This window comes from Xiphias gladius, chromosome 21, assembly GCF_016859285.1.
Source record: "Xiphias gladius isolate SHS-SW01 ecotype Sanya breed wild chromosome 21, ASM1685928v1, whole genome shotgun sequence".
NCBI classification, from domain to species: Eukaryota; Metazoa; Chordata; class Actinopteri; order Istiophoriformes; family Xiphiidae; genus Xiphias; species Xiphias gladius.
In genome coordinates this window covers 8,650,317-8,673,076 of record NC_053420.1, presented here as the reverse complement: position 1 = coordinate 8,673,076, position 22,760 = coordinate 8,650,317, and the positions used below count along the sequence as shown (strand labels likewise).

At 39.8% G+C, this 22,760-nt stretch overlaps 1 protein-coding gene across 2 annotated transcripts; it reads right to left on the bottom strand.

Moving 5' to 3' along the window:
• Nucleotides 1-1,535: 1,535 nt before the first annotated feature.
• LOC120783072 (SAM pointed domain-containing Ets transcription factor) lies at nucleotides 1,536-11,690 on the bottom strand. Of its 2 annotated transcripts, none has more exons than XM_040115773.1 (6): nucleotides 11,325-11,690; nucleotides 5,645-6,098; nucleotides 4,746-4,943; nucleotides 4,487-4,534; nucleotides 4,074-4,208; nucleotides 1,536-2,562 (listed from the first exon to the last, which is right to left on the bottom strand). In XM_040115773.1, exons 2-6 carry the CDS (start codon nucleotides 6,087-6,089, stop codon nucleotides 2,384-2,386), a joined length of 1,005 nt encoding a protein of 334 aa, XP_039971707.1. In that variant the 5' UTR covers nucleotides 6,090-6,098; nucleotides 11,325-11,690; the 3' UTR covers nucleotides 1,536-2,383. The 2 variants fall into 2 exon arrangements, with proteins under 2 accessions (XP_039971707.1, XP_039971709.1); XM_040115775.1 differs by lacking the exon at nucleotides 11,325-11,690 and adding an exon at nucleotides 6,399-6,488.
• Between the last annotated feature and the right edge of the window lie 11,070 nt (nucleotides 11,691-22,760).

Sequence of the window (22,760 nt, the reverse complement as noted above, 5' to 3'; positions counted from 1 at the left end):
TTTACACATCTGTCGGTGTATTATCACGTCAGCGTGGTATTAATGACTAAAGTAACCATGTAGATATTGCGGACTCATATTTTTCACAGTCTTACCTCCACTTGATCCTTTTTAATTCAAGTTTCCCTCAGTGAGATTTGAAACCATAGAGACATGATGAAGGGAAAAGTTTACCTGTCTTACAAGATCGAACAGCTCAGAACAGCCCAAGGCGCCGGCCCTTGGCTGATATTCACCCTTTGGTTTACATAATAGAAAAAGTAATTATGACAAATCTTCAAACCTGTTGGGCAATATGGAAGAAAGAACAGTTAGTGGTGAGAAAAAGGATTAAGTTATTTATTGATGATTGAGCCTTCCGACAGCTGTTAAGGTGAGTTTAACTTTGCTTTCCACACACGCTACTTAAGTTTTATTAGTTAGAGACACGACAGAGGTCCGTTAAAAAATTGAGCCCCGTTTGAGGCTCGGATACCGTATCCTTGCTCAGGCAGACGTTTTAATCGCGGGGTGAAAATAGTAAGCACTACGGGAAGGAACCAAATGAGTGTAAAATTACAGACACCCAAAGTCTTGGAAATTAAATAACTAATTGAAACATGAAAAAAATACTCATAAGATTAAATTCAGATTAAATATATAACTATGTAACTGTGAAATAACCCAATAAGTTTGGAAATTAAATGTCATCCTGCTTCTTTTCAATATAAAAGTTAATTGCATGTAATTTTTCAGTCTTGTTTTTTCTGTGAATTGTTTTTTAAATGTCTGGGTTTTTTTCTCCCCAATTACCAGTTTATTTCACTACATCTTCGTCTTTCAGTCAAGACGAAGCTGTCCAACTGGACAGCCACAGCAGTCTGTGTCCCGTTTGTCTGGCTTGACAGACAGATTGACTTTGTAAAACATAAAAAACTATTAGAATAAAATAGCTAGACTATGAGTCTATAGACAATCGGCTCTGCGAGCACGTGCTTGAGCCCCGGGGATGTCGTGAGCTAAGTGCTAACGTCAGCTCGCAACACAATCGCAGAGTTAGTACTGGCCTGTTCATGTTAAGCAGGCAATATTTCGCGTGTTCACCAATCTTAGTCTAGTGTGTTAGCATGCATGAACATTGGCTTATTAGCGCTAAAGCACAAAGGGTAGCTGAGGCTGGTGGGAATGTCGTTAGATTTGGAGGTATTTGGTCGTAAACCAAAGAAATGGACAAGCTTAAATTTTGAGCTGATGATGGCGCTAGAGCAAAAAGTAAGAGATCATCAAAGTTATTACGGTTCATCCTGAAGGGGATATGAATGTATGGACCAAATTTCATGGCAAACTATCCAATAATTGTCTTGATATTTCAGTCTGGCCCAAGGTAGTTTGCCGACTGACTAAAATTGATGCTAGGATGGTGAAAACATTTATTTCATTATTTTATATTTTCATGGTTGTGTGATATGTTTTGTCTGTATGTATGTATTCGATTAATTATTTCATTTTCCATTTATTTTATTTTGAACACTTAGGGTCATAATAAAATGCCCACAACATAAGATGCAGTATACAGCATTATAAACCAGGATTGAAAACATAATATATAAAGCAGGGCTCCTCAGCAGTAAAACAATAATTAGGAAATGCATCACTCTTTACCAAGTTACACCATTATAAACAGAGTCACAGCAAGGTATTAAGGCTCGTCCAAAGGTTTTCACCTTTGAATCAGATAAGAAAAAAAAAAAAGAAAAAAAAAGAGTGCCTGTCTTGTAGTTGTAGTTGGTTACGGGAGCTGACTGACTGATTGTGTGTATAACATGACCAAACCCACAAAAGAAGCAAAACAATCCTACCCACATGATCAACTGTGGCAGAAAAACTGGCTCTAACTCAAACAGAGATCACGGTCAAGATGAGCAGAACAAAAAAGGCAAAGCAAATTCAGCTGTGGCCAATGGGCGTTTTCCTGAAGCTTGTGAGTAAGAAGTATCAGTTCTAACTGTTTGTTGTAATGAATGAAGAATGAGTGAGAGTCACATTATGGATAAAATAAACAGGCAGATCATGCAAATTAAAGGCAGTTCACCTCATTTTTTCTCTTTTTTTTCCTTTTTTTTTTTTAAATCTGTGGTTGTCTCATTCTGCAGCTGGAAAAAGCCTCAGCGGCCACATTGTTTTGTCTCTTCCTCTTGGCCCGTGCACAGATAAACCTTCCTGCAGCAGCTGCCAGCTGTTACTTCAGTTTTGGCAGTGGAAGTGTGTACCATCGGGGTTGGTCAGTGCACGTGTTCTCGCCTTTTCATCTCGGGTTTAGGTGTTCAAGTGCATGGTGAGATAACGTGTCCTTTATTTTAATTTTGTAGGTTTCCACCTCCTCCTCCCACATTCTGCTGCAGCCTCATACTGGGTGAACAAACTGGTACACCAGTCTCTGAGACACGTCGGGCTTGCGGATGATGCCCTTCTTGTAGTACTGACGTATGGAGCGGCTCAGTTTGTCATAGTTCATAGCAGGTCGATTCTTCCTGAGTCCCCACAGTCTCGCGACGTGAGCCGAGTCTTCGATTTTGAAAATACCTGGTGGGAACCACAAGAGATTTGAGATTTGTAAAAACATGCCACAAAAAGAGTCAGTGCTTACATTTTATGTATGCTCATATAGAGAGTAACTTGGAGATTAGTCGCCTACTTGCATGCATACTTTTTTCATTTCAGTCCTTTTATTCAAACCAGAAGTGACGTTGAGAATAAACACCAACAAGGCCAAGAGGACTTATTTTTTTAACAAAATGCTTTTAGAGACAAAATTATTTTGGCATTTATGGTTCTATTGTAACAAAAATATACCATAAAATGTACTACAATATTGTACTTTTGAATTTATTTTACATTCATTGTTATATTGTTCTATATATATTCATTTATTGTAGTATTGTACTATTTATAAATTTAGAATGTATTGTTCTATTGTGAAATAAAAAGCTATATTTTTTGAGGGAAAATGTCTCACTGCTGAAACAATGTTAACGACTTAAAATGTTTTAAAGCATTAATGCTTGTGATTTAGAGTTGAAATCGCATCACTTAAGGAGTTGAAGTGTACACACTGAAAGTAGCTGAACTGTGAGTTGAGGACAAACAGATAAAATAAAAGCAGTTGAATTTGAAACTGAGGCACTTGAGGAAGTTGAAGCTTCGGCTGAAGCACCAAAAGGGTTTGAAGTCTCTGTTCAAGTGAAAGCACTGAAAAGAGCTCAGGCCTCAGTAGAAGCGTACGTTGATATGGTGAACTTGTCAGCAAACGGTTGCTTATTTTCACATCCAGCAGTTACAGAGTAACATGATCATTCATTTGGAGTCGTGTTTCTGGCCACCTGGCAAACTGCACTTCATTTTCACTATTCCCTGTCTTTTTGCTCTGTTTTTGATCTCCACCACCTGAAGGAAATATCTGGCTCTTTAGCCGATAATTGCTCCAGTGTACAGTGGGGTTTTTTAGAGCTTTTTGGTTTTTTATAAAAACAGCTGTCTGCTGTCGAGAGCAGTGAGGGTGAACCAAAATAGTAAAGTTGTGGGCCTGACAGCTAAACAACGAACTGAAACTCACAATAAAGCTCCGTAAACCCAAACAGAGCTACTGCTTCTCTGTAGGTTCATCACTACGAGTGATCCTTTTCACACTGTCACATTGTTTTATCGTAGTCATTTGACACATTGTTTTTTTACATATCAGTTGTAACTTCTTAAGCCTCCTCTAAAGCGTAAGAGATGAGAGCAGCTGAAATGTCAGTTGACGTGTAGTAAGTAAAGGCAGATGAAGAGCCAGCTACAGTCGAAGTGATCAAAGCGTTTAAAATTTCAATTGAACCGCAAACTCTGAAAGCATATGAACTGAAACGATAAAGAAATATTTTATTTTTAGTTGCATGTTGTTTTTCCCTTTCACTGCAACATGTATGCTTTAGAATAAAGCAATAAAATTCCCATTTCCAGGAATATGCAGTGAACAGATGGATGTTTATGACAGTCTGAATTAAAATGACTGGAGAAGGAGCATGTATGCACATGATGTTAAAATTTGAAAGAACCTTTTTCTTTATTGAGCCAGCGGATGCAGCGTCCATAGTTGTGAGGTTTTAGCAGGAGCTCTCTGAGGAACTGCCACAGATGAATAGGCTGACCCGAACAGGACGAATCGGCTTCAGACCAAAGCTCCTCGCCGCCTGCACAACAAAACAACAACCTTTGGTCTTGAAGGCCATTGTGTTGTGATTCACTGAGAAAAGACACATGCTGTTCTCTTGGGCACAAAAAGATTACCGAGCCCGTGAGGTTTAATCAGGACACAGAAAATACACAATGCAAAAGCTTGATTTGACAGTCCAGTGTCTGGTGGTTTATGGTGGTTTAGTGGGAAAAAGGACAACAGTGCAAATTGTGCACCTTACATTTATTAGAGTTTGTTAATGAAATGGCAGGCGTACAAGAAAAACAAACCTACCTGTAGCTTTGGTATCTCCAGTTGAACACCTCTCTTTCATCCAGGCAGCTGGACAGAAAAGCGAGACAAATATTTGACTTAAGAATAAGCTCTTTTTTAAATGATTTAATGCTTATACCTCTTACCCCCACCTAAACTTACTTTAACACACTAACATACACATGCACACACACTAAAGTTCAAAACAGCAGCTACTACAGCTATTGTAGGGGGTGCAGCAGCCTGTGATGAACTTGTCAAATAAATCTTACACCCTTACCTGACTTCCATATGTCCAGGTGCGCGTGCAGCGTGTCTCCACACTGTGGCGAACGCTGGCGAAACTCCTCCTCGCTCATGGCACAAAGGTCCTTTCCTGTCAGCTCCTGGAAAGACTTTCCAGCGTGGGGCAACCTGTACAGGTGTTCGGTCCACAGCAGCCACTTCTGCACATTTCCCATGTTCCACTCTATAGGGTCTTAGAAAACAAAGAAAAGATGTGAAAACGGTGCGAAAACTCTCAGCTGACGCTACAATAAATGACCTGGTTTGGGGCCATTCCTCCACTGAGATTATTGTCATATTGAGTCAAGTTAATCAGTTAAATTCCCAATCTTTTTTATAGTGTGTATTATGTTCGGGAACGTGTACGTATAACAAATTTACTGTTTCCACAAGTTTATTGTGCTTTTATGGCACTATAATTCTAATCAGTAGAACAGACGACCCGGGATCGCATTGGTTTATGACAGCCAGCAGCCTTACAATGCCTAATGCTTCCTGTGTTTACTTTGCGAGCATGAGAGACCTCGCCCTTAAGACTGTGTACACGTCTACTGGCAGGAAAGAACCATCACTGTCACTACCCAAGAAAACTTATTTCAAGATCAGGATTAAACAGATCCTGGAGCAAGTAAACAAGGCTTTGCATCAGTAAGGATATAATTCAAGAGATCTGTCATCTTGCCTGAGCTATTCATACAAATATGCTTAACCCATGCTTAAGCATCTCTGAATCAATATTCCTTTACCTGCAAATAACGGGCAACATTTAGTTACTTTGTTTGTTTTTTTTTGTCATGAAAAACGCTTCGTTAACTTTAAAGAATGTTTTCTTTGTCGGCGATATGACTTGTAGATGACAAATTGTAGCAGCAGATGTGGTGGAAGTCAGCCTACCTGGGGTGATATTGAGCAGTTTGCAGGCTGTTTCGATGTCCTTCAGCACCTCTCCCACCACCATGCTCTGCACCTGCTCCAGAGACCGCTCCTCCTCCTGGCCCTCCATCCCTGGAGAGAGTCCCTGTTCCTGGCTATCAATGATGGGGCACTGCTCTGGTTCTTCGCAGGGCTCCATGTGAGTCATGGGTGCGGCCAGCGTTGGGGAAGCCTCCGAGACTTTCACTAGCCACGTTGCATCTTCAGTGAGAAGCATGTCGAAACAGGAGAGGAAGATGCCTGGCATGCCACGCTCCAGAGTTTCCACGTTTGGTTTGGTCTCCCCCATGTCCCAGGCCTCTCCAGAGCCCCTGTTTCGCTCCAGAATGGCGAGGGAGTCCTCCGTCATCCCACTCCGGGGCTCATAAACTGTGCCTTCGGATAAACTGCCCACTGAGTTTGACATAACTGGTACCTGAAGATAAAGGAAACAAAAGAAGCCAAATTAAACTTTTTCTAACCTGTGACATGCACATGAAGTGCAAGCTATATAAACTTTTTAAAGTATCCCTCCAGCATCAGAAAGAATCAACAGTTCTGCCTGTAACTTAGCACTGTAACATAAGCAAAGATGTCTTGAAGGTAAATACATGGTTCCTCTCTGCAGCGGACAAGAGTTCAGAAATGATAAGCCCGTCTGACAAAGTCTCGTTCAAGCAGTTCGACGCCACTTTGATTAGAACTATTTCACGATTTAAGTCAAAAAAGATAATACCTTTACCAACAGTTCCTTCCTTACAATTCTTTGGCTGCTAAACCAGCATTTGTTTTAGCTTCTCCATCAGAGCGGCTGCCAGCAAGAATCCCTTTTCGTAACGTGTTAAGAGCAGAACTGTGGCGAGGCCGTGCTGGTCGTCGCTCTATAAGAACCCCAAGCCCTAATGGAGGTACCAGGAAAATTACCCTCAAGAGAGTTAAAACACACACAGCGCTGACAGGCATGGGGCAAAATGGATTTGACTGAGTCTCTTATTTGTGGGTCAGTGGCCCAGAATGGCTGATGTCTTGGGGGTAGGTGACTCGCATTGAGACCTGAAACAGCTCCGCCGCCTGCCTCCGCTTTCAAGGTGCCGTCTCTGCAGCCCTCTGTCTCCACTGTCAGCTGGAGATTTTAATCAAATGGAAGTTAGATAATGTGGAGCAGAGCGTGCACTAAAAATGATGCCTGTTTTATGGCTACTAGACCGATAGGGGCGACAGCGTTTTCTTAACAGGAAATTGCCATCATAACATTTATTGATGTCGGCGGTAACGCATTTGTTGTAATCTCAGGGTGAATCCGCATATGGCACGCAGAATGTGCACCTGTCACAGCTGGCATATGGGAAGGCACACTGCTGTCACACACACCAGGTTATCAGTGGTTGGAGCTGATGCCTCAGTAAAGGAAGTGTGCTCCCACAGAGCACATGTTGAAGCAGAGTCATGGCTTTATTTGTCAAGAAACAAAGAAATTAGAGTCTCGTAAAATTTGCCAAATGATAGACTACACCCATCAGCTAAAATCATCTGTCCGGGAGTGTCCGGGCAATTTTTTTTTTTTTCCCTACGAGATGGCACTGTTAACTTTAGCATCACACACCTGACACGACGTCTTGAAAAGCCTGGATTTAAGAGCACAAGCTCTTTCACAGTTGTTGATCTCAAACCTTTCACATGTTTCTTGTTTCTTTTTTTTTTTTCTCAAAGGCACATTAATTGTAAGGCTGCTAAAAACTGTCGTGAAATGACTTTTTTTCTCTCACCAAACTTCCCCAAAGACAAATTAAGTTATCTTCCCTGCCCCCCAAAAAAAGATTCCCCTTCTAGTCTTTGGTCCTCAACCCCCCACTGTAAAACCTCCTCCCAAGTTTTCCTTTTATCTCCAAATTTCTCGTAAACTATAACCCACTCTCCCTTTCACTCCATCAGGAGTCAGATTAAAAGCCACTGGTATCCCAGCCTGGCTGCTGCGTGTTAACTCTGCTCTGTAACAGCTTGCGCTAAGCCCATTAGCAAAGCAAATTTAGCCATATTACCTTCTTCCAAAAGGAAGAGGGGGCACAAGAAAAAGACACAAACACACACCCCCAGGGAGAGGGATTAAGACCCTGACTGATCTCTAAATGAGTTTGGTCAAGACGCTGATATTCATTTCAGGAGCATTAGAGCTTGCTCCATTTACCCAGCAAGGTCAGCCTTTGACACCCAAAGGAAAAGGACTCAGGACTGCAGGGATCCACGCTGGGAACCGTATTTTTCCTACATGCTCGGTCTCATTTAACATGAAGACGGTGATTATTTGAGGTGAGGTTCCTGTTACCGCCTTGGATTTTAAACGATTGAAGCGGTGTTATCACTTTTTTTTTTTCATTGTTGTTTTTGTGTTTTTCTGCAACAAATCTAAATCAAACCAACGAAGAATGACCTATGTATTGTTTTGATGCCTGAGATATCACAAAAAGTCCTCACTTCCAAATCCTCTGTACAAATAAAAGTACTAGTAAAGTTGCAGTCTAGTTTAAAATTAACCTGCTACCCCATTAATCACTGTTGCTGAAACAGTTTTGTGACAGAAGTAAGCCAAGTGTTCAGATTAAAGTTAATGAGTAGTGATTAAAACAACCAAAAGTGTTCTCTTTCGAAAAGTGTGTTTAAACTGGATGATTCAATCCGAGCTGAAAAAAGAAAAAACCTCATATGTAGAGAGGATTTCAAACATCTATCTAAAAGTGACGAAAATGTTTGAGCGCTTTGCTCATCACAAAAAAAAAAAAAAGAAGGTCCGTATTGTTTGAGTCTGGCGTTAAAGGAGTGTGTACAGCCAGGCGTGACTATTTGCCATGTGAGCGTTAAAGGGGAGATTTTTTTTTTTTTTTTTCCCTTGTTATTGTTTCTCATGGGAAACTTGGACCAACTAGGGAAGTCATTGTGCCGAGAGCAAGGAAAAAAGGAGTTCCATCGTTGTGTCGAGTTACTTGCTCGGTGTGAGGAATTATGGGAAGAAAGTCTGCAGGTTGGGGAAAATGATCTGAATCTTGTTTCATGGCAGCAGTGACATGTGCAGGTGTTCTGTTCACATTATAAATTAGGTCTTTTTTTTTGTGTGCCAGTTTTATGAATTGATTCTGTGTCAGTGTCTTGTATTTTTATTGTTATTTACAATATCTGTATTTTACATACCACTACACATCCCCATTTCATATCTTTTATACTCCATTCCACCCCTGGGCAGATTGTAATAACTGCCAATGGGAGAATTAGGTGCGACTGGGTGATTCATTTCTGCTGTTAGTCAGGTGCACTGGCATTAGCCCAGAATCCTAGGAAGCAGAAAATCATTTCAAATGCTTTTGCTGTCGGTCCAAATTCATTTTGACAGAGGGCTCCGAGTACAGTCAATGATGGCAGAGAAATCGCAGGGGTAGTGAAGATATGGAGACTCTCACTATGGCGCCGAAGGCATGTGCCGGTGCTGCTGGGTTTAAAGTGCTGATTGTTAGAAGATCAGAAATAAACAGGTTTTTAATAGTAGTTTAAAAAGTTACACAAAAAATGTCTGCAATCAGCAGTGCTTTTGGAAAGAGCCGGGTCGGCCTAATGAACTAAAAGTGCATGCTGACAAACATAAAGTCCATTTTTTAATCCGTCTGCTCTCCACATTTTCAAAACAACCCTGTCTCCTAGAAGCTTAATTGCCAACAGCCTACACATTTTGAAGGAAACATAATGCAGACCAGATTACGTTTCCTATCAACATACTCCAACCAGCTGTTTCAGTGCAGGAAATAAATGTAGCACATCATTCATTCACAAAAAAACGTTGCCCCTAAACGTAATCTATCCACCGACTATGTTTGCCATCACAATGTAATTGGAAAAACAGTTTAATAATGTATATTTTCTTGTGCATTTAATAAAGACTTGAGTTGCAACGCTGTGGCTAAGGTCGAAAAGCTGGTGTATCCATAATAAAATAAAATAAAAAAATAAAATGCCACAAAGTGCATTGGAAACAGATTTAGTGAATAAATCACGACTTACATGAAGCATGCGACCTTAACGTCCATTGAAACTTTCGCTCAACTGAAGAGACTGAACATGGTGACACATGAAATCACCAGATCTGTGGGGACCAGAGAGGAGGCTGTAACCTTCCTCATCGGGGTATTGTAATTTTTAAATTGGTAGAGCAGGGGAAGGTCTGTTATGTATTTCTCCCCCCTTCTTATTTCCATCTTCCCTTGATATAAAAATAGTTACTTAAAAAAGATGACTGTCATGTGCGCCGTGGATCATAAATGTGTTTTCCCATATGCTCTGTACTTTAATACTGTCATCATTTTGAGATGTTAATGGGGAGAGTGCAGCTTTTTTCTAAGTCAAGAGGAGAAATATGAATTACTCTGGGGAGGGTTTTTGGCTTTTTAACTTTAAGTAAAACATAAAGTTGAGACTCCTTCCATGGAAAATATCATTCCAAATTGGACTTTTTTACGTACACATTAGAGTCCTGATGTAGATTACTTTGACCCGATTGTTATGAATGAGAGGAGTAAAAAAGCACCTGCACCTTCAGGGATAACAGAGCGGCTATCGATGATATTTCTGTTTGTAACTTATTCCTATTACAGTCTCGGTGAGCAGCTGTTGTATTTAATTTCCACCTTTAATAAAAATCATAATCAAATCCACCGTCTTATCTTGGACATCAGTGACAAATTGATTGTGTCAGCTTATCATTGTGGTTTTTGCCAATATGCAATTTCACATACACAGAAAGAAGGAAAAAAAGGCAAGTGTAACTAAGAGACAGAGCAAACGCAAAGAAAACAAAAGAAAAATAAAGGGAAAGTTAATAAGGTAACGGCTTTTCATCCAACTCTCATTCTCTTCCCCTCTCTGCCATCTTAGGCTTTTTCAAGATTTCCAGATGTTCAAGCCTTTTCTGTATGACACAACAACTTCATTCACCCTGAAATGGTTTTGTTTTCAATTCATGGTTGTCAACTTACCAATGACATTAAACCCAGATTTCTTTTTTATTGTTGTGACCAAGCAAAACATGCAACACTAAGCAATTCAACTTAACATTTTTGTCTTCTCAAACTTGCATCCAGCCCTTCTCTGTACTTTTTTAGATCATGATGTTTGACGATTTTGTCTTCTCGATGTCTGTTCTAACAATTGTTTTATGTTGTTTTTAATACTCTGTGGTGAAGCCACGAAGTTCCTAACTTTGTGAAACTGACAAAACTTTAAGCCTCCATACAAGTTACTTAATAATACATACAGAAAATATGAATAAATAAACAAATAAAGGACAAAAATTCTGCAGATACTGTTAATCCTATATCAGATAAGTTGCACAGAAGACACCTTTTAATTTCTCTGAAAGATGAGATGATGATAATGTTATTAACATCGGTAACAGACAGGTGCAAGTTGGACATCTCTGCTATTTAAATATTCACAGCTTGTTTGTGTGTATATGAAAAGTAGAAAAATCTGATTTAAAAGAATTGAAGTGTCACACAAAAGTTCCTCCTTCAAATAATAATAATAATAATAATAATCCTGTGAAAAAGAAACTAAACACTGTATTTCTTCTAGAGTCACACATCACATATTTAAGACATTGTGTAAGTCAGTGTCTTCTTACCGAGGCAAAGATGCTCTGATGGCCCGATGCAAAGACTTGACTGGATGATGGTAGATGCAGCGCAGCTCTGTTTCTGTTCAGGATGAAAAACGGCCTTTTATCCCGTTTCTGACTGATGCTCGCGTCAGCCTGGACGCCCGGCCGCTACCTGAGGACAGAGGTGCAGCAGGCAGAGGGCACCCTTCAATCTGTCTCAGCCCCCCGATTACTGTCGCAGAGACCCCAGCCCGAGGCCTCGGAACCCTCCCAGGCCTTTTGGCAGAATCACACTTAACCTGAAAGTCACAGCGCAAAGCACAACTGCAAACTAAGCTTCAAGTGAAAGCACCTGCTGGGGGTGTGTACAAAGTGAGAAGGAGCCAGGGCAAGTGGCTGAGTGAGTGAGTGCAAAGGAATTCCAGCACCATTGACTGCAATTTATATTTATAGGGTAGTTGTGTTTACTTATGCACCGAACCCAGTGTGTGTGTGTGTGTGTGTGTGTGTGTGTGTGTGTGTGTGTGAGAGAGAGAGTGATTGTGCCATGTGTCCTGCAGATTAGCTCAGACCTCCTCAAACACTACTAGCTGACCTCAGTGCTGAGGCGACAATTCAAAGCAATAAGAGACAAAAATATTTTACCACTTTGACAAAAAACTTTATGAGAAAATAAAAAGTTTCCTAATTAATTCTCTTGCTTCACGGCTTTGTGGTTTGAGTTGCAGTGGTGGAAAAAGTAACTGAGTACATTTTAGTCAAGGACCGGAGTAAAATTTTGATTAACTCATAAAACTACATGATTAAATATTTAACCAGTAGTTCCCAACCTTTTTGGCTTAAGTTCCTCTACATTGCACTCAGAAAGTATTCAGACCCCTTCACTTTTTTCACATTTGGTTATGTTGCAGCCTTATGCTAAAATCATTTTAAGTCATTTTTTTCCCTCATCAATCTACATTCAAGACCCCATAATGACAAAGCTAAAACAGAATTTTAGATTTTTTGCAAATGTTTTAAAAAGGAAAAAACTGAAATATCCCATTGACATAAGTATTCAGACCCTTTGCTACAACACTTGAAATTTAGCTCAGGTGTCTCCCATTTCTCTTGATCTTCTTTGAGACGTTTCTACACCTTGACTGGAGTCCACCTGCGGTAGATTCAACTGCTTGCACATCATCTGGAAAGTCACACGCCTGTCTATATAAGGTCTCGCAGCTGATGATTGATATCAGAGCGAAGAACCAAGGCATGCCTGCAGGGCTCAGGGATAGGCTCGTGTTGGGGAGAGCTGCGGCATTAACGGTTCCCGAGAGCACGGGGAGCTTCTTCCATGGTAGAAGTTCATTAGAAGTTGACCATGACTTGCCCTGGAACTAACTGCCTGGCCAGACTGAACAATCAGGGGAGATGGGCGTTGGTAAGAGAGGTGACCAAGAACCCGATGGTCAATTTGGCCGAGCTCCAGAGACTGTGTGGAGTTGGGAGAAACTTCCCGTTACATAGAATACTCACATGCCCATATGTACATTGCAAAAACTCTTTGTAATTCTTTTTGCTGACTGCAAAGTGATGCATTGTAATTACAAAAAACAGTTTCCTCTTGAGGGCCGCTTTGTGTTTAATTTAAGCCTGTTTGAACAATGGGGCTCTGTCAAAAGCATGGAAATAACAGGTGTTTGTGAAAAGGCTTTGAAAGAAAATTAGCAAAACAGTGGTTGCCTACAAGAATAAGAGTACCCTAAGACTACTGTTTATCTAATCTTTCCCCTCTAATCTTGCTCTTAATTCACCATGTAAATTGCTAAATGGCCAATCTGCTGATAGCACCCGCTAAAGCCTGGAGTTTTTTTCTTTTTCAGTTCCAGGACATGTTTTCTAATCTTCTATTTCTAAGGCAGGAGCTGTGAATTTGATATGGTTAGCCCACAGTCTGAATGGACTAATTGTGAGATACAGAGAGGGTGTGCACAAACTGCGTCAAGACTTCTAGGTGCCCAAGTGTTTGTAGACACACCAAATCAAACCGTGAGCGATGACAACTTCCTTTCATTGGAAAATTATGAAATTGGATGTGTGTTTTTGTGCTTGTGCATAAATGCATGTGTGTGTTTCATGCATAAAGTATGAGTGTGGACTTGTGTACACATGTGCTTGTGTGGTGTGCATACACATACAAATTTACAATTTATGACATGGTACACAATTAAATTGCCTTGTAATTTAAACTGGACGTACTGTATTATTTTAAAGGAGTCTCCTCATATAAAATCAAATAATTTCAGTTATCTATGAGGGGAAAACGTCTCTTTGCTTTTGGCTTTACCCACATCCAGTGGATCAACAAAATTTGCATGGCAGTTTCTTCGACTAGTGTTGGACCTTTTCTTTTGCTCTAGGACAACATTCTCATGGTCTAAAGACACTGTGCTAAAGGAAGCTAACGGTGCTGAAGTCAAATACGGAGCCACAATTGGTCCACTGTGATGCTGATATGAGTAATGATTGTGCAGGTGTCGCTAAAATAACAAATATCAGTGACCCTTGAGTTGTCTTAGCAAAGTCAATAAACTCCAGTAGCTTGCCTCACTCTAATCTTTGTTGAGTGAATGAATGTCATATTGTCAGAATATGAAGTGAGTGATCTCTTACTTAATGACACTTCTTATAACTCTTTAGGGGGGATAATCCAATAGAAAATCCGTTTGTGGTCAGTTTGGCAAAAATGTGTTACAATCTACTTTTACTACTACATGTGGCATATCATGTGAGGCACATTTTAACGAATAAGTGCCTGCTGCTGTTTAAATACAGTTTGATGAGTACAACTAAATATATTCTAACGGTGCGTTGTCAGTAAACGTGCTGTATTGAATTACTTCCTCTTGGAAACAGAGAGAGTTTAATTGACAGCGCCACATTCAACTGTAACAGTCCTACTCACAAGGACAGTTATGTCAAATTAAGATCCATTTCACAGTGAACTAATGCAACAGCTGGGCAGGGTGCCAAGGCATTATTCTGTTGGTAAAACAGTTTGCACTGCAGAGACATGCCTGATCCTGCAGGTGTTTTTAAAAAAAGAAAAGGATATTAGGTCAAGAGACGGAGTGGGATGTGATGTAATGAACCACTGAACGGGAATAGAAGATGGAGATGAGAAGGGACAGACATGACATGCAGTGGTGGAAGTTTGTGAGTTTTAATCCCAGAAGGTGGTTGTGTTTTTGACCTGTACATGGATGAAGCCTTTTCTGACAAACTGGTCAAATACCAGTCCACAGTTACAAATAACTACAGTATGAATGTACTGTAGATCAGTGATGCTGATATTTGGCAGTCTTGGGCAGGTTCACTATCTGAATGATCAGCAGGTAGTCTGGCTGTGTGGTGCAAGCTCTATTTCCCCTACCCTCTACACTCTAGTGTCTGAATATGTGTAACCTTTGTAATATTTTAAAATATAATACTGGAATCCTGTATACTTGTAATGTTAGTATTTCTCAGTGCATATGTGTGTCTGTGCAGTTTTGAAAAGTACTTTACAAATACTGAACAATAAGTATGTTTCTCCAAAAATAAACACAAGCATTAAAAAAAAAATGCATATGAAGAAAACATTTAGGCAATAAACCAAAGGATTAAATTAACAAATATTGTGGAAATTCTTGTTTAAAATACCAATATTAACAGAAGAGCCTGTGCATCAAATGAAAAAAAAAAAATTAAAATATTAGTCTTACAGAGATGTATATGCCTTCACACATTAGTGACCTGTTTCACCAAATTTGCAGCCTGTGAGCTACAGTTTGCAGTATGGTATCAGTTCCTCTGCTGTTTATTATGACATGGTTCACTGATTAAGACAAACACTACACTTGAGAGTCATGCATGAGCATGCAACACCCCTGTGGGATTTGCAAATTTATCTGCAATTTACAGGTGACAAACATTTGTGAAACACCACATTGCCACTATTGATGATCAGGCACTTTAGCAGTGGTCACAAATCACTTTTGTGAAATCATCAGTTTTGGAAATTTCATCACCTTTTGAGAGAATGTGGTGGCTTATTTAGACATCCAACAGATACACAGCCGTTCCTTTACAGTTGTGTTTCTGGGGTTTTCTGGTGTGTTTCCCAACTAATGTACTTTAACTCCAATATTAATGCTCCTTTTGGCTCTATTTTGCCCCCCCCCCCCCCCCCAACTCCTGAGGAAAATATAGGACTTTTAGCTGTTAAATGGTTCACTGCATTCCCCATCTAGTCACTAAATTTGTCTGTCTGCCTTTTGGTGCTGGGCAGGATGTGGGCACAGTGGGCTTTTACAGCTTTTTCACTGAAAAGAGCCACCTGCTGCAGCTTATACAGTAATGTAAACAATGCTGACGAGAGGATTGTGAGTGAACCAGAACAGTAACATTGTGGGTTACAAAGACCAAAACAATGAGCTGAAAGAGGCCAAAAAGCTCCACAGAGCTGAGGGGGAGCCGCACAGTCAAGTGTTAATTCTCTGTCATGATATCAATAAGAGAAGTGATAAAACAAACGGTGCCTAATTTATCAGTTATTTTAGTCTTCTGACATTACCTTTAATGTGCCGCAACACTAAAGCCACTACATATACTGCAGTTGGAGATGTGTTTTATATTCTGCTAGTGAAAATGTTAAACAGGTTTGTTTGGTTGACAGTGCCAGCCCTTTCAAACTTTAGTCTTTATTCAGTTTCATGTTATTGGGGTCAGTTGATATTTTCCACAGCAGACGAACAGTATTGCGGTGGAACAACTTGACAAATGCAAGTCTAGATGCTTTACCATCTTTGTTGTTTGAACATGAGGAAAGTTACTGCTTTAAGTCATGTTCACTCCGCTAGCTTGTTAAATTACATTTGTTCAAGCTTGTCTGCCTTTTTTTTTTTTTTTTTTTCCATAGACAGTAGTCAAACTTTTACTGGAATGAAACTTTGCATGTCACCAGGCAAAGGACCGTGCCAGCAAATCAAATTTGAAGCAACTGAAGCAGTAGATGGTATGCGGCTGGTGCTGTACGCAGGAATAGACAAGTCCAACAAACACAGTCTCTTCTGTTTGTTTTGCCTTATGGCCACTCACAATGTCGCCAGCACTGATGACAGATACCACTGCCGCTCTTTTGGCCAACAGGCTAATCACCATGGAGATTTCAGTTTTGATAGCATCCTGTATGAAACCTGAATGAAACATGACGAGACACATCTTTTTAAAGCAGATTAATTGATTACTGAAATTAAGGTTATCTTCAGTCAAAGTTAGAGCTCTTTCAATAGTAGAAAACCACAAAGAGAATAATGAACTAACTTCAAAGTTTTCTAAGCCGACTCCAACTGTATTCAACAACACTTGATGAAGAGGAGGGAGAGACACTTCCTGCCTCAGGGCAAAAAGTTGTACATTAAAGTTTTAACTGTCTTTGCATGTGAATCGTGTCCATGCATGAGAAAGCCTGTACGAGGTCTTCCCTTGTGGTATAAATTAGTGCTGATGATTCCAAAGTTAGAACTGAGTTACAATATGATTGATAAAATAAAAGATTATCAACCTTTTGCAGCAGGACTTGATAGGGGCTTTAAATGTGATACATACAGTGAATCAACAAAAAAAATCTAGAATACGTATAATGTGTGCTTTATATATATATATATATATATAAAATGTGGTTTCAGGATTAAGCAAGCAAAACAGAGACTATTTAACATAATAAGATGACAGGTGGATATTAGGATATTAGTCAGTGGTCCCACAAATTGCTTTCATAGTGCTAAAAGTTGCTTTCTGCAATATTTTGAAGACTATTAGCTACTGGTGAGATAAAAAACCATTGTCAAACATATTTATCATTTTGATAAACACACAGGTCCCTGATCATATCTAATGCATTAACACATGCATCTTGGCTGAATTACAGTAATTAAAGCAGCACATAGTATACACTGAAATATTATCACCCTATGAAGTTGTTATAGTGAACTTGTTAGCCAACAGTTGACTATTCCCACATCCAGCAGACAAGGAGCAACATTGACATTCATTTGGAGTCATTTTTCTGCCCACCTGATGAATGTAAGTCCAATATTTACACCTCTTTTAGCTCGGTTTTGGTCTCTTCCAACTCCTGATACAAATATCTGGCTCTTTGGCTTCTTAATGCTCCATTACATTCACAAGCTAATTACTAACTTTATCTGGCTGCGGTTTGGTGGTGAGCATGTAGTGTCTTGGGGCTTTATCTGAGCTTTTGCTGCTGCCAGAAACAACATTAAAGGGATTGGTGAGAGTAAACCAAAGTGGTGAAGTTGCAGGTCAGACTGGTCATAATTTTCTGCTGGTTCATCACTCTGAGCGAGTCTTTTCATATGTCATTTGATCCATTGTTATTATGAAAATATTGATTAGTGCAACTTTTATGACAATGTCTGAGCTACTTTAATTACTTTAGTTAAGTATTTTTATCTTGTGGAAGTTTACACCTTCTCTCTGCAACATTTAAGATGGATATACATTTTAATTCACTAAAATTACCCAGCAGCTGTAGTGAATATTTACTTGGCAGATAAAGATTTCATAGAAAAAAACTTATGACAGTCTCATAACATTATGCATTATTTTGCAGAACTAGAGCAGCTTCAGATGCTATTAATGAGTTTATAAAGGATCAGCTACAGCACATAAAAGCTGTGTATGACTGTTTTGTAATGAACATTCTTTTGAAACATTCTGCTGCCAGATTGTCAGAATATTTCCTTTTGTGGTTGTTTAAATAAGAAAATGTGCTTGTAATGCAGTATTGTTTTCATTGTAGTATCTCATCTTTAACTTGAGTAAATGAAACTCCGCTGCTCACTCTCCTCTGCTTTTGCGATGCTCTGAGCCTTCCCTCTACGAAACGTTTGGCTCACATTGCTCGTCGTTTATGATGCCTGCAGCATTTCCCTCCCAGACAAATAAAATCCTTAATCTAATCAAATTGATACCTCCAAAGTAGTAGGAACTCTATTAACCAGATGGTGTATGAAAACACACGTCTGCTTCCTGTCTCCAACTCCAACTGCACTACTTGACCCCTCAGACACACTGTACAGTTTTTGTATTATACTGAATGAGTAAATGTGAGACTCATCTTTTAAAAATGTTATATTCGATGTTTAATGGTTGATTTTCTCAGAATAAAAATCTAATATCCCTAATGTGTTGTGATACAACTAATTGGTGGGTGGTGTTTGCCCTGCGTTGCTGGGGGCAAGACAGTATGGAGATGCTCATTTGAATGCTGACAGATAAGGATCAGAGGAAGGGATTTTCAAATTAAACATTTTAGTTTGCCTCCAGCATTTCCCCCCAGAGTCTTGTAGCAAGCAGTTCTTCATTCAATATTATATTTGAGCTGTAATCCCACTGTGATTCAGAATAGGAATAAGTACAAATGGATTAAAAACATGTATATTTTTCATCTGTAACTTATTAAAGTTATTGATGAATTTTAATTTTCTCTGCACATTTAAGTTTCTGAAGTTACTACAAAGTTATTTGAACTGCTACAGTGCTTCTCCACATAAATATGACTAAGGATCCTCTGGGATGTATTGTATTTCATATTTTGCTTTCCAAGATTAAAGCACTATCCATCTGTTACACCTTTGTTTCATTCCTTCACATTTACGCTCTCGGAGCCGCGAGCTAAATTCCCGTTTGACTTTGGCAGAAATGATGGGAAGTTATCAAAAATCAGTTATGAAAACAAACCTAATGACTCAAGTACTAAGAGAGATTGCAGATGTGATAGGAGCTTTCTAGAATTTACGCTTAAACAAGAGTCAATATTTGACTCGGTTAGCAAGCCACACGATGTCTGCACAAGCCCCATTCAAATAATCGCCTCAGTCCTCCCCACCTGCACGCACATGGCTGTCACATCCACCCACACAAACAAACACTATCTGTCTTACATAAATACACAGATACAGTATACGTGTATTACAGTATGCACCGTCAGGCTCATCCCACACGGTAGTAACCTGAATTTAAAATGGTAAAAGGGTCGAGTATCGACTAACCTGATTTAAGTTCAGTTTAAATCAGCAGCGGTATATTTACTACCAAATTACTTACTCACATACTTATTTCGCAGTCTTTTATTGGAGGAAATGGATTTATGGCTCTCGGTGTTTTACATCTGCAGCTAGAGACTCAAAATACAAATAACAGCAATCCCACCAGGCCAGGCCGACTGCAATTCCAATTACTCTCTCATATATCACATATGAGTACAGAAGAGTGCAATGACTAATGAAAAAGCGTCGTTTTTCTCGTATTTTTCTCTGAACAACGACGTGTGTGTTCGGATTCTCCTGGTGGCCCGATTGGTTGACACCACACGCTAAAAATAACTGGATCTGGGTCAGAAAATGGAAAAGAGGGAAAAGAAATGTCGGCGGTTTGGGCGATTTTCCACTCAACTGCCACTGAGTTTGGCCTGGTGTGTCATAGTGCAAACGTTTTCTTTTTTTTTTTTAATTTTTTAAATAGCTAACAATGACGTTGTTGAATCAACCTGTCAGCCTTCTGGACATGGTCGAGGGAAGTTTTGCTAGTGAGTGGTATCAAAACACTCAAAAGGTCAACTGCTACACACACACACACACACACACACACACACACACACACACACACACACACACACACACACACACACACACACACACACACACAGGGTCCAGGTTAATACAGTGAGGCTGTTTGGAGTAAAACAGCCGTCATCCCAATAAGTCCTGAGCTCTATCAGAGCTGTCTTAAAAAATATTTCTAAAAGTTTAGTTCTGTTTCCCAGGGAGAGTTTCCTCTGTCATGTCAAGTTTCTAACTACAGTTTTTAGTTTTGCTGCTTACTGTCATGTCCACGGTGAGCGGCTGCATCGCCTTCCGGCTCTGTCAGGCTGCCAGAGACAGCTCTGACAGGTCACCCAGTTCTTTTCCCAGCTCCGCTATCTTTACGCGCAGGGCTATGCGCCGCAGCGTGTGTTTGTGGTTTACATTCAACCAATGAAATGTTATTTAACAAGGAAGCATTATTATCAGAAACAACAACAATAATAACAGTTATCATTGTTGTTATTATTAATGCTGCTTCCTGATTAGATAACAATTACCCCCTGAAGGCAGCGAAAACATACACGGATCATTGTGGTACTGTGGTGATTATTGTAAAGTAAAAGCAGTTGAAAGGTGGCCACCAGCAGCTTTCTCTCTGCTACGCTGTACCTTACATGCTCACGGCCAGACTACACAGAGCTACTTACCTAGGGCCATACCTCACCTAGTGGAAAAGGCACGCCACGCCACTGAATAATTTGGTTAAATTAATTCATTTTTGACCTAGTATTAGTTCCAAAAGGCCTGTAGGAACCTGTTAAATCCATGACCAAAGAGGGAAGCTTTCCTCGGGCTAAAGATAACAAATACTTGTGTAACAAGTATTTGGTGGTGCAGAGTTTATTTTGAAGTCTACCACTGAATAACCCAGTAATTTGCATATTTGGACATGTACTTATTTTACTGGGAACACCTGTTTGGAAATACTTGCGTATCCTCAGAGCTCTACCAGTATCAGAGACTGATACCTCATAGCATTTGTTTGTAGTTGTATCAAGGAAGTTTGAGTATCAACAAAAACTTACAGTTCTGTCCTTACATTACAAGATCAGTCTAGACCTGTAATGGAGATTATCAACATCCACTGTAAATCTACATGTTGCTATTAGATATTCATCAGTTAGCTTATAATGGGGTTATGGTTTAGCACATTTTTAGCGTCGCCTGCAGCATAGCTCTGTGGGTGGCAATGTCGGTCTGTTGGCCCACCACTTTGGTCTGGACAGAAATATCAACAACTTCTGGAGGGGGTGCCGTGAAATTTTGTACAAACATTCATGCTATTGTGCCACCATTTGTGGTTTTTAGTGAAATGCCGTTAAAACTATTGCATATATTGCTATGAAATATGGTGCAGACATTCATGTTCTGCTCAGGATGAATTATAATAATTTTGGTAATCCCTTAACTTTTCATCTAGCGCCATGATCAGGTCAAAAATTTTAGTTAATGACAAATCCCATTCCCATCAGCCTCTGGAGTAGTTTGTGTTTATGGCTAATTAGCAAACATTAGCATGCTAACACGCAAAACTAAAATGGTGAACAAAGTAAGCACTGTACCCAGTACACATTAGCATGTTAGCGTTGTCATTGTGAGAATGATGGCCTGCTGACATTAGCATTTAGCTCATGTATAGCCTCACAGTGATGCTAGCTGATTGAAAGATGAAAGGTCTGCTGCATTTATCACAAGTGTAGTTCTAGTGTTGCCTCGAAGAATAGTGTTCGTCATTATATTGTTTCACAATAAACCATCTTTCTCAGCAAAAAATAGAACGAGTCAGAAAAAGCAGTACAATGGCTCATATACGTGATTTTACATTTATATGATACAGTATCTACTGTATGTACTGTCAGAGGACATTTCACTCAAAACCAAAATATGTCAACCCCGTGGTGGTGCTAGAGAAATATGTAGGGATCAGCCAAGTCATTAATATGCATCAGCTGGGTACCATGGAAATTCATTGGTCAATAACTAGTTGATGAAACATTTCACAAAAAACACAAACCTCGTGGTGGCGCTAGAGGAAAAGTCAGGGTATCACCAAAGTCACTAGGATTCATCATCTGTGCACCATGAATATCTGTGCCAAAGTTTTCACTTATTTCACAAAGTAATTGAAAACTGCTACCTGCTGATGGAACAATAGGAAACGTCAGAAGATCATCAAGGCCAGTAGGATTCATCCTCTTGGCACCATGAATATCTGTACCAAATTTCACAGCTGAGATTTGTTATGACATTTCACTAAATGCCAAAAACGCCAGCCTGCTGGTGGCACAAGAGGAAAAGTACGTATGATTTGTTCTGTGGGTACCATGAATTTCCTTGTACTAATCTTCATGGCGAACTATCAAATCGTTGAGGTCTTTCAGTCTGGACCAAAGTGGTGGACTGGCCAACTGACTGAGAGACAAGACAGACCGACCAACATTGCCATCCCTAGAGCCATGCTACTACCATGGCTAAATACTGCAGTTTTAACACTGATTTCCTGAAGGTGGCTTCAGTGCTAGAATGGCATAAACTATTATTTTCTTTGCCTGTAGATGGCATGCTCAGCATGTCCACACCTGCACTGACTGAAACTGCAGGTGTGCAACTGCTGACACTGCAGCTTCACAATTTGATGATGTTGGAAGGGCAGGATGTGATTTAAGGTTTAAGGAGCATTAGACGTAAAATAAGAGGAATAATAAGCACAGTTGGTATTTGTCCTCACCAAAAAATACAACTTACTCATTGTTTCAGTGTTAATTTA